Source organism: Carcharodon carcharias, chromosome 18 (genome assembly GCF_017639515.1).
Source record: "Carcharodon carcharias isolate sCarCar2 chromosome 18, sCarCar2.pri, whole genome shotgun sequence".
NCBI classification, from domain to species: domain Eukaryota; kingdom Metazoa; phylum Chordata; class Chondrichthyes; order Lamniformes; family Lamnidae; genus Carcharodon; species Carcharodon carcharias.
This window is the reverse complement of record NC_054484.1, coordinates 43,213,595-43,226,086: the sequence shown is the minus strand read 5'-3', so window position 1 is coordinate 43,226,086 and position 12,492 is coordinate 43,213,595. Positions and strand designations below refer to the sequence as shown.

Below are 12,492 nucleotides of genomic sequence, written 5' to 3'. Positions count from 1 at the left end.
GTTTTTGAATGTGAGTTGTAAAGGGACCATTTACATTTTTAAATAAATCAGAGTAGCTTGAATTCAAAAAGGGGGTGAAATGTTACACCTAGCCAGAAGAAGTTAAGAAACAGTGTGTTTATTTTTCCCAAAGATTACTGGTAATATTAGTACTATGATAGATTTTTATTGTTAGAGAGATAAAGTCCAAAAGCATAGTGAAACTGGGAATTTGCATTCAAAGCGGAAAATATGTATAAATGAGAGGAGGTTGTATGTAAGAGAAGGCATTTTAAGATCTAGCACAAATGTGAAAAAGCCTCCAGCATCTAAGCCCCAAGTGCTGTCTACAAGGAACTGAAGCTGAGAAAAACTCACTTTGAATTCAACTATCCAGGGTGTGTGCTTTGCCTGGGTCTGTTTAAATCTGTGTGTTTTACTGTTGCCTTAACAGAGGTGTAACTGGGTGTCAGATTAACTAGGGGATTTAGAAGTTATTATAGTAGTCATTTGTAAATCTATTTGTGTGCTTAAAATCATTTCTTCTATTTAATAAAAGTTTCATTTAGTTTTTGTAAGAAGCCTGAGACTCAGTGGTCTTATTACTACTGAATTCAAGGCACGCATCTCAAAATAAATACAAATTGTAAAATAGTTGTGGCTGTTGTTTCAAGTTTCCCTCTGGGATTTGAACAGCTCAGCATTTACCATCTGTTGTGCCATAACAATGCTTAAAAGCAATCTTTATTTGAAAAAAGGATTAAAAAAATGACGGAGCAATTCATCATCTTGAACAGATTTGAAGCTTAAGAATAATGTTGCATTAACAGCTACTGACATTTCAGCAACATTAAAGCAAAATACTGCATATACTGGAAATCTAAAATGTATACAAGAATGTTGGAAATACTCATCAGGACTGGCAGTATCTGTGAAGAAAGAAACAGAGTTAACTTTTTGGGTCGGTGACTTTCATCAGCATTGACTAAAACATTAACTCTGTTTCTCTCGCCACAGATGCTGCCAGACCTGCTGAGTACAGACATTTCAGTTGTATAACAAATACAGTCTTCCACTTCAATCTAAATAAGTCAGTTTACATTGCAAAATATATCCACCCTATGTACAATTTTATCACCATAAGCTGAACTTCTTGCTACCATTTAACGGTTGGCAGTAGATAACCACACTAGCAGTTTAGAATATCCTCACCTGCTGAGAGATAAGGTGTATCTTACTCTCAGAGTACTACTCTTTTGGTACAGGGATATCAGTGACTCAAAATAACTTAGGGCTCATTGGCACGAGTTTTACCAATTCTTAATTATTATGGGAGAATAATCCACCTGAAGAGGGAAAAACTAGCTAATCAGCTTGCTTTATAACCATAAGCATATCTCCAAATACCAAGCAGCAATGGTGGTGTTTGCATGATATTCTGTGTTACAGATTCTCCCTGCTAGCTAAATAATTTATGAGATGAACTGCAGTTATTAAAAGCTTTCATTCAGCGCAACATTGTTACAAGTGAGATAAATGGATATCTGTACAAGATGTAAAATGTATATCTCTTGCCTGTATGAAAGTTTACTTTTCATTAAATTCAACTGAATTTAATAAAATATGCCATGCCACAAAACAGCAGCTATGCCATTAGAGAATTCTGTCATAGAAATGGTTTTTATTTTAGAAACTCTCTTAAATAGTTTCCTTTAAGTTCATCCAAGAACATTACATTCAAATTTATTTTTGATTTTTTTTTTTGCAAAGTTTCACCAACTCCCAGTTACAAAAATTTTAGGTTAACCTAATTTTTATGTTCCAATGCAAATATCAGCAATTCAATATTGAGGGAGCTGAAAGCTTATCAGATTTGATTTATTTAAAAGAATATATTAATTATATTCAGTGAACCCATAAAAAAACTTTCATTTTCTGAGCTGAATATTAAATATGACCAATTATAAGCTATTTGTCCAATGCTAGAAAATAAATACATAAGAAAGTAGTCCACATTTTTAAATATGGCAAATTCTTCATTACAAGTCTAAGTCTTGAAGGTTCCCCCAACTGGGGCCAATCTTTACTTTGACGCAGAGTTTTACCAGCAGCTTCATGGCATTTTCCATTTCATTTTTCAGTATCTGTGCAATCTGATGAGGGATAGAGAATGAGAAAAGTGAACAACAGAAACTCACAATTTAATCAATAAAATAAATGCACACAAGACAATTTAGAGGACTGTATCCTCTATACTGACAACCCAGCCTTTAAACAGAAAAACAAGTACATCACTTCCACTGGTTTCAACATCCATGCTGCAGAAAATTCCAATAAATTAAGGTGAGCCAAGATTGATTTAGCCTAACTGGTGTTCTGATGACATCCAAATAACATAATTCACTGTTTCACTAGAACAGGATGCTATCTCTTTGTACTCGACGTTGGCAAATCCTGAAGCAGCTGCCTACAGATGCCAAAACAGCATAGACCACCTCACTGCTCTCAACCACAGAGCTCAGAGCATCTGTTTTAGTTTATGGCTGGAAAAAAATCTCCAATAGTTGTTTTGTCATGGTAAAGAGAAATAAAACAGACTTGACTTCTTCAGTAACCACAGCTTATGTTGAATTTAATTTCATATTTTGAGACACAGAAAAATGAATTGAGTAAAGTAAAACACATCCCATACTTTTGCTCCAACGATTGTTTGAGCTCTCCGTTGGCTAAAGGCAGCCAATTAGCAGTCTTGGGAATGGGAATGAAGGCACAAGTGCAGGCCCGATTTAACAAGATCACAGCAGCCATTTCAATGCATTACCTGCTGTTGGCTAGATACCTCAGCAGAGAGGGGTTTGCAGGTGCAGACTTTGAGATTCTCCTCAATGTTGTGAGGGAGAGGAGGGAGGTCCTATTGTTCTTGGAGGGTGGCCACTCAAACCAAGGAAACTTGGATAGAGGCCTCTGACACTGTGAGCAGATGGAGAGTGGTCTGCAGGAATTGGGCTCAGTGTAGGAAAAGGTTCAATGACATTCGCTCTGGCAAGGTTTGTGTAATGCAAAACCCTCAGGACAGGCTTCTGGGTATTCACCCCTAAGCAGACACTCCTGCTGAGGAACCTGAGAGCACAAGCTACTCCTGAACATGGGCGGAGTGTGTGCCCAAAGCACTTATTGAGCCTTCAGAATGGCTCAGAGTCCGGGTGTTGCTGAGGACCTGCCAGCATTGAAACATGCAGATTCTAATGAATAGGTCATAGAAGCCAGCAGTGCCTTATCAGGTTCTCTTTTGTTCTTGCAGGAGAAACAGGCCCATAAGACTCATGAAATAGCCCAGGCAGGAGGCGAGTTCCATACCCTCGTGTTATCACCACCGTGGAGGAGGGAACCATGGATATCGCCAGGGTCGCCGGTCATAAGGAAGTTGGGCAAGGCGAGATGGAAATCCATGGTAGAAGTGGTGATTATAGCTTTCAGTAAGAGGCTGCATTGCACCCCAACCGTCCAACAGCACTGTGAAGACTGAACTACATTGGGAAGCCTTGGCATTGCAAACGCTTCTGCTCTCCAAAGTTGTTCTCATGACCTCTACTTGTATCTCCCACATGCGTAGACTTCAAGGCACTTAGATCATCTCCCTCACCATCACAGGGCCAAGTACAGCAGCAGTAGAATTCTGAAGAGGCACTGTCACACCTTACAAACACCCTCCACCAGTGCAGATACTCTCAACTCAGTAGATTCTGGTGCATGGTTAGATTAGGGTGGCTCTTGGTGATGAGTATGGCACTAATGTGCATGAGGAGGTGCCAGAAGCAGAGACAGCTGTGGGCAGTTCCCTCGGAAGAGGGGGACAGACATAGCACTGCTCAGCTGGGCAAAGATGCAGGGCCTCGGGATTCACAGAAAAGGAGACTCTACCCAGACCAGCGGCAACAGATGTGCTCACACATCAGAATTCGCTGAGGCAGTACAGGGTCATGAGCAGAAAATGGAGGAATCCATACAGCTGATATGCATGACCATAGCTCAGGGCTATGAGTGCATGAGCTCCTCCAATGAGAGAGTCAGCACTTGGACCAGATGCAGAAACTACACACTGGTGTTCACAGGATGCATGCTACACTATGTAACCTTGACTGGGCTGATGGGGAAAGGATGTCTGGTGGTCCTCTCCAGCTATCTGGAGTGCCAACCAAGGACTGAGGCAATCTCCAAGGGGAATAGGGGTGCCATTCCTTCTTGGCCACTCTGACTGTGGGACCATCTATGCAGTGACGGAGGTGACTCCTGCAATGATGCAGGTGCAGCAGTCCCTTTGTGCACTTTCATGGCAAAGACGATTACCATGGACAGTTGAGCTGCAACCTGAGACAAGTGAGCAGGCTGCCTCCACCTCATCTGAAGTCACAAGGGGAGCACCATACAGAAGTGGCTGAGAGCGGAAGCCACTGCATCAGTCAGAGCACTGAGTGGATCATTGGGGTCTGTTGTAAATGTGCACATTTTACCTTTTTGAGCACCATGTAAATATTGGTAGATGGAAGATTGATGTGTGAACTCTTTGTATTAACAGCGGTGCAGAAGAAGGTGAAGTGAAGAAAAGGAGCAAGGGTCCATGAATGGTGACAATGAAACCACTGAGCAGATGTGCATCCTTCATTAGTGGTATAAGTTGAGCTGTTCCTGTGAGATGGCGTGGTGTGTAGCCACTTGCAAAATGACATCAAGGTCTGCAGCTGATTTCTAGAAGAAGTTAAAGGCAGCAATGACTTTTGACAGCTACTGGCAGGGCATGGCTAGCAGTGCTAGAGGTGTGAACAACAGGGGCAGAAATCTCATTTACCACCTCCCTGAGAATTGTAATCTCTGGCGCTGATTCTCAGTCATCTCAAGGTAGCTCCATCTTCGGCAATCGACTTAATGCTGAGGGAATGGCCTCCATGTCCTTCCTGCCCCTCATCAATCTACTGTGCCCTCCTGATGCACAGGCCTCTGTCTTTCCTGCAGAGAACGTTGCTCCTCGTCACCACTAGGCCCAAAATCTGAGAGTCACATTCCCATGACAGCTGCTCCCTTCCTTGTGCTCAGATGGAATCCCAATTATGTTCGAAAGGCTCGCCCCTTTGCTCCTATGCCCCCACAATACCAAGAGGATAACGACTTCCTGTCAATGCACTTACTGTTCACTAGCCATTGATCCAATGGCACCTTTATGCCAATGGCTGAGTCCCTCTCTCCACTGTTCACCCTTTCATGGGGTCTACCCAATTTGTGGGCGATGACTGGGCCCCTGCTTGTGTCTGCCTCCATATACTGAGTCTACCCCAGGCAGCATGTGCAGCTGAACATCAAAATCTGAACATTGGCCTCAATGAGTTCTTTAATTACCTTTGTTGACATCATTGCTGGATTGGGCAGGTTCTTGACCTCCTCCCAGCCTAATGAAAGTCACCGGTCCCCAAATGGCAAATAGAAACCAGCATATTGGCCAGTGTCTGTACTTTTGTCCCTGCCTGCCTCCATTCCCGCCTTGACTGTACCTCAAAATTCAATCCCTGCAGTCACAAGTCAAGCTCAGCATTCAAACCAAATGCATATAGTGAGTAGTTATTCCTGTTAATAGATTTCAACACACTGAGATAACTGTATTTCTTTTCTGCCAATTATCTGTATCTATATTCAATATTCAGTATACTAAAATAAAAATAATCTGGGATAGTGAAGAACATTTCTAAACATTGGAAGTAACAGTTGCCAGGTTGAAGGAGTGGATGAATTGGAGCAATCAAAAGTTGTAATAAGGAGCATGGTTGCAAATCCACCAGTGCCATTTCTGAACTAATCCAGACAATTTTATTCCTGTGGTTATTGTTGGAGTAGTAGGTCGCTCATCTATGCTGGGACTAGCTCTACATCCAAGCTATCTGCTATAATCCTATATCCCTATTCTTTCTCTATACCCCCTAATATTTTTTTTTAGTGTTTGATTCACTCCTAAATGTCATGATTGACAGGCAGCAATGCATTTAATATTCTAATAGCTATGTGTCAAAAAATTCCTGATGGCCTTCGTTATTAATCCTAGATTTATGTCCTTCCTTAACCAACTCACTGTCCAATGGAAAAGGCTTTTCACTATTTATGATTTGATCATTTTAAACATTTCTATTGGATCGCCCCTTTAAATCCCTTGCAATACAAGCCTATTTTTTTCAAGTTTCTCAACATAAGTAAATATACTGGTATCTAGTTAGTGAATTTGTACTTATGGCTCCAATATCTTCTCCTTAATGGGGTCTGCAAAATTATACACTGCTTCAACTACAGCCTTATGAATGAGTTACATAGATGCATCATTACATCCATGCTTTTGTATTCATTGCAAGAACTCAGCATTCTATTTGCTTATTTTATTTTTATCATACATATTTTGATACTGAAATGAGCACTTTTTGAAAAAAGAGGTAATGCAACTTAAATGAACAAATTCTTCACATTCCCACCTGTATCATGTCATTCTCTGCAACTTCATAAAGCAGCTCATCATGTAGCTGCAAGATGAAAAAGCCTCCACTCTCTGGTCGGTACATTTCTCGCCGTTTCTTCCTTTCAATCATATCTACATTTGGATGTAAATATCAGTTAATCTTAAATTGCAAACTGGCTGAACAGTTCATTCAAGTTGATCACAATCTCCTCCCAACCTCATAACCTGACCAGAGTTTGAAGTGTCATCAAATGTACCTACAATTCTAGAAAATGAATTAGACTCCAAATTCCATCTGAGTTTTATGGGAGAGTATACCAGGCAAACCTTTCATTTCTTTCAACCATTCTCCTCCCTCCCAGAACCACCATAGGATTCCCCTCATCCTCACCTTCTACCCACCAGCTTCCATAATTTAAATGGATGATTTTGTGCCATTTTCGCCACCTTCAGCGTGATGCCACCATCATCCCCTCCCCTCACCTTTCAGCATTCTGAAGGGATTGTTCCCTCCATGATACCCTGGGTCCACTCTTCAGTCACCCCCAAAACCTCGTCCCCTTCCCACAGCACCTCTCCATGCAAACACAGGAGAAATAATACCTGCCCTTTTACCTTCTTTCTCCTCATCGTTCAAGGCCCCAAACACATCTTCCAGGTGAAGCAGTGATTCTTTTAATCTAGTTTACTGTATTCGCTATTCAAAATGCGGTCTTCTCTACACTGGGCAGACTAAACGCAGATTGGGTGACCACTTTGTGAACACCTCCGTTCTGTCCACAAGCATGACCCCAAACTTCTGGTGGCCTGTCATTTTAATTCTCCATCTTGTTCTCACGCTGACATCTCTGTCCTCGGCCAGCTGCACTGTTCCAGTAAGACTCAACGTAAGCTTCAGGAACAGCACCTCATCTTTCAATTAGACACTTTACAGCCTACCGGATTAATATTGAGTTCAATAATTTCAGAATATAATCTCTGTGCACATATTTGTTTCCTTATCTTTTTTGATTCACTTTTTTTCTTTCAGTTAGCAACACATCTTTTGTTTATTTGTTTCTTTTCTTGCCCCATCTCCAATTCCTTTGGCCCCAGAGGGTTAACTTCTCTGTTATTCAATCTCTCTCGTCTTCCACCCTATCACAGGCCTTCTTTTTGTTCTTGTTCCACCCACTCCTTGTTCAAACCTTATTACATCTCTAACTTTTCCCAGTTTTGGTGAAAGGTCACAAACCTGGAACATTAACTCTGTTCTCTCTCTACACAAATGCTGCCTAACCTGCTGAGATTTTTCCAGCAATTTGTTTTGACTTCATTTCATATGATTTACCCTAATGCTAAAGAATATGGCCAAGAACTTGCAGTCATTTTGACTGGTGCCAAGGTGTTCCTTATATCAGTGGCACTGCTGTAAACAAGCGTTTTTTATATACAGGGAGATGTGAGTGAAATGAGCATATACGTAATTAATTCCCATTACCCTACTGATCAATACTGAGCACAAGGTCACAACGTACTAGGAATTTAATTAAATTACCAGTACAGCAGATTTTCCAAAAATAAAAGTTTTGAGGCTGAAGATTCAATTAAACGTTGAAACACAGAGGATAACCAAATACCGACTGGATTTTGAGGTTACCTCAGGCTCCCAGAAGCTTATGGTGCCACAAACACTTAGCTTATTCTTTGAATAAGAAAACAACAGTATAATAATTGCTGCATACTAAGAATTGCAGGTGATTATTTAGAAGGGAGTGCTACAATTGTCATGCTCCTTCACTGCAGTAATAGTAGGGAGTGAATGGAGGCAGCACATTCTCTTATACAGTATGCGCTAATTAAATAAATATATATCTTAAAATATTTTTCACAAGCCTGAAATATAATCCATGCAATCACTTTTACATTGAATCAGTTTCCCCCTTGGCTCCATAACAAGATAGGGCTCTGCTACCCCTCTACTCCAGTACAGCTCATGCCAGAATCAGGTGCTTAGGTGGTACATGGTACCTGCCATTTGATGAAATGACAGCACAGCATCATAATGACAACTTCACCTAAACTGGCATAAGAACTGGGTTTCACATTCAGAACGAAGAATTCATGGCTCAATCAATTCACCCCGAATAAAAATAACGTGCAATTGTAGTTCAAAGGAACTAAGATCCTATGACCCTCAATGAGACAGCAAGAAAACAGCATAGGCAGGGAGGTAACACAAAGATGTGCAAATTATGAATGATGCATGCTTTTATCCCAGAAGTCATAAATTGCAGTTCCATATCTGACTGAAATCTAAACTATGCGAGGAATGCTGCCAGATGCTTTGTTGCGGCATCCTCTGGGAATAGAGATTATCACATCACATTATCACACAACTAAACTGAAAAAAAGCCATCAGGATCCTGCAAGTATATCACCTATAGTCCAGTTGGAATAGAATTAGAATACTGGGGCTGAAGTCATGGAGAAGTCCACAGATCACTCGCTGTTCCTATTAACAGGAAGGGAACAAAGAGAAATAAAAGACGAAACTTGGTTCTCACCCAATTTTCTCTCTCCCTGAAACATGCTCTTCCAGTGACCATGTGACTTGGTGACAGAAGGAAAGGTTTCCTCTAATCGTTTCTGAATATTAACAGTAGCTATTTTTACCAGATCAGCCGCTGATCCTTGTACAGTAGTGTTGACTGCTTGGCGTTGGGCCTGTTGGAATATAATAACCAGAATGAGGATCTGTGAGCATAAATGAGTATCTAAGCCTATAAGCTCACATGCAGCAGTGAGTAGGGTTATGATTGAAAAGCTAAAAAGATTTGTGTACAAAACCTAACTATTAAAGGGACTTTCCAGTTTTGGATTTCAACCAGCTTGTGCCTTGTTAATTTTGACATTCAGGGTAATATTCTGATTATTGTGCTTCAGAAAGTACAACAAAACAATTCAAATAAATAGCTTGGTTTTAAATTTGAACAAATGTATTAATTTTATTACTAAACATGTTGTTTAATCGCACACTTGAAATTACTTGAAATTGAGAAAATATTATCTACAAAGTAAATTCCAGTTTATAGAAATCACTGTATTGATTTCAGAGGGGGTTTGCAGAACATCTGTGAAACTAGCTGTCAATGTATCTTCGCAGTTTGGTGTCATTTATGTATCTATATACAGCTCTGGATTTAACATGCACGCAAATGAATTTAGATTGAAATCAGGGAATGCTTGTCCAATTAATAATCCAGTGCATGTTGGGGTGATAATTAAGTTCACGTGGCTTAAGCTTCATTTGAACTTAGCAGTGAAAAATGGCATTGCCTTTTAACTGATAAGTAACAGTGCAAGTTCCATGGTCAATTCATTATCTTTGAAATCGTAAAAGGCATTTACCATGATCCATGGGGAACAGTTAAATCTAATTAATATCCCAAATGTTTTTCACTGCATCCCATTGGTTAGATTAGGTAGCTTTAAAAAGTACTTAGAGAATCCAACCCCTCAGCACTTTGTAAGCCAATTTGACACTGCACTGAATTTACACTTCATGCAATATTAATCCCAATAAAGACAAGACTCATTCTGGCAGGGAGTCTTACTCCATAGCATACTAAAGTCAGGCTGGGTCCTGACTCTAGATTTACACTTCAAGTCGACACTAAGGTAAGAATTTTCCCATCGGCGAGCGGGGTGGGGCCTGCTCGCCAACATGTAAGATGACGTAAGATGACGTCAGGCGAAACTCCCAACGTCATCCTGCATCATTTGTATTTTCAGGTCGGCGGGGGCGCAGCCGAGTCAGCCATGCGCCCATTGACCTGTCAACGGCCTATTGAGGCCATTCAAAAAGCAATTAAAGCAATTAGTGGACCTGCCTGTCCAACCTTAAGGTTGGTGGATAGGTCAGGAGTGCAGGCGGCCATGGGCGGGATGAGGTTTCATGACTGAATTAAAAAATTAAGATTCACTTTTACTTAAAGTTATCTCCATGTCCCAACTCATGTGACATTGTCACATGAGGGCACCTTGGTGGTAACTGATATTTTGAAAGAATAACTTTTTCACTTTGGGAACCGATCTCCCTGAGGCAGCACTTATTCTCAGGAAGATCGGAGCACTCCTTCGCATGCATGCGCGAAGTAGCACACTTCCGCATTTGCCATCAGCCCCCACCACCCCCCCGCTCGTACAGGGAGTGCACACAGCACTTCCGTGTGGACGTCACGCTGAGCAAGCCTTAATTGGCCCATCCACAAAAAATGGCAGCGCGCCCCCAATCAGGGGCACCGATCGGAGGGCCGTCCGTCCATGCCCACTCCCACACATACCCCCCCACCAATGGGGGAAAAATTTTGCCCTAAACTTGCAGCGTAAATGTATATCATCCAATTATTAAGCAGTAAAAGCAAATATACACCTTAAATGGGCAGGATGAGCCAAACAGACCACAACCACTGGAAGCAAGACTGGTTACCAACTAGTTTTTTAAACATGGCATCAAACAGAAACCAATTTTCAGTTCATAATTACAGCTTCATCAGAGTGAGTTTTGTGGAAGAGGCTGAGACAGACAGTGTCTCAGACATTTGACTCCTGCCCCAATTGGCCTAACCATAAAGATAAAGAGTTTCCTTGTAAAGGCATTTACGTGTGGAATATCATTGAATAGCTGGGTGCAGCAGTTTGAGAAGATATAACTATTTCATCCAGATCAAAAGAGGAAATCTAAATGCTTGCAAAATTAGACCAAAACGAAAAGTATTATTTAGAACTAAATCTTTGTGCTATTACTAGATTTTTTTTTAAATGACTACAATTATAATCCAACCTATACATCTTCTGTTTACCTACACTTCAAGCATTCTTGGAATTCTTAGAATATTTTCTGCGCTGTTTTTATTCCCATATGAAGTAATCTAAAAAAAAGTTACCATAAAAATCCACATTATAGCCCCAGGGAAACAGAACAGGAAGCATTTTGCATGGCATATTAAAGCACACAACTTATAAATAAACAGTATAACATGCTCCAAAACTTCAAACAAAAATATAAACTCCCATAACTAGAGTAAGTTTATTAAAATCTGGTCACCTTTGACTAGGATTTGAGCCATTATGTAAACTGCAATACATACGTGAGTTTTAATGTGAGGATTGGGATCCTTTATTGCTGGAAGGTACCGTTTCCGGCCAAGAATAGTTTGAACAAATCCATTTTCCTGACAATTTTTTATTGTTTCCTGCAGAAATGTCTGAATCCCTGGGGAAAACAGTGAATTTAAGTAAGTTTTTTTTTAAAAAAAGCCTTTAAAGAATAGAATCTCTATAAGTAGTAATTAAACTCTTGTCCATGGTTGTGCCCCAGCTGAAGAAAAGCTTCATTTTATTTTGGTATACTTCTTATCAGATTTTTTCCCCCAAGTTACTGACTTTGCAGCACCACTCAGAGATCAAGAAGTGCTGGGTGATTTAACTTGACCTCTTGGTTTCTCTTGGTTTCTCTCTCAGGAAAAGCTGTTTACATCACAAATGTTAATAACTCAGATCTTCCAGTCTCTGGATCATCAGAGACTGAAGGCGCGCTTCAGGACCCCATGAGAGCGCCGACATCCATGGGAATTGCCTGGGAAGTTTGAACTTCCACTGGCTGATTCCCCTGCTCCCCAGGACCCTCCTCGAATGTCTCAGAGTTAGAATGGAGAATTCGGATCGTTCCTGGATAGTTACCTGGATAGTTATTCAGGAACTGTTAGACGGATTAAATCCTAGTCTAACTCCTGAGTAACTACAGAACTGACCCCCAATTACTCCCCTGACCTGACATGGTTACGAACTACCACCTAAACTATCCTCCTGACCCAGCCTAACTACCCCTCCCGACCCAGCCATCTTCCCCCGACCCACGTACTACCCCACCCGCCTGCCACCACACCTATCTCACTTACCTCAACCACCCTGCCCACTTACCTCATCCGTTCTACCACCCTACCCATCAATCATTCATCCATTCACCTATTCACTAACAT

The 12,492-nt window shown here is 41.0% G+C and overlaps 1 protein-coding gene across 1 annotated transcript in view; it reads right to left on the bottom strand.

Moving 5' to 3' along the window:
• Positions 1-429: 429 nt before the first annotated feature.
• polq (polymerase (DNA directed), theta) overlaps positions 430-12,492 on the bottom strand; it is a 94,683-nt gene continuing 82,620 nt past the window's right edge. The window contains exons 29-32 of the mRNA XM_041210626.1: positions 11,602-11,726; positions 9,016-9,175; positions 6,486-6,601; positions 430-2,132 (exon numbers count right to left, since the gene is read on the bottom strand). Of these exons, the coding sequence (XP_041066560.1) occupies positions 2,019-2,132; positions 6,486-6,601; positions 9,016-9,175; positions 11,602-11,726 (515 nt within the window). The 3' untranslated portion in view covers positions 430-2,018. The remainder of the gene's footprint in view (positions 2,133-6,485; positions 6,602-9,015; positions 9,176-11,601; positions 11,727-12,492) is intronic.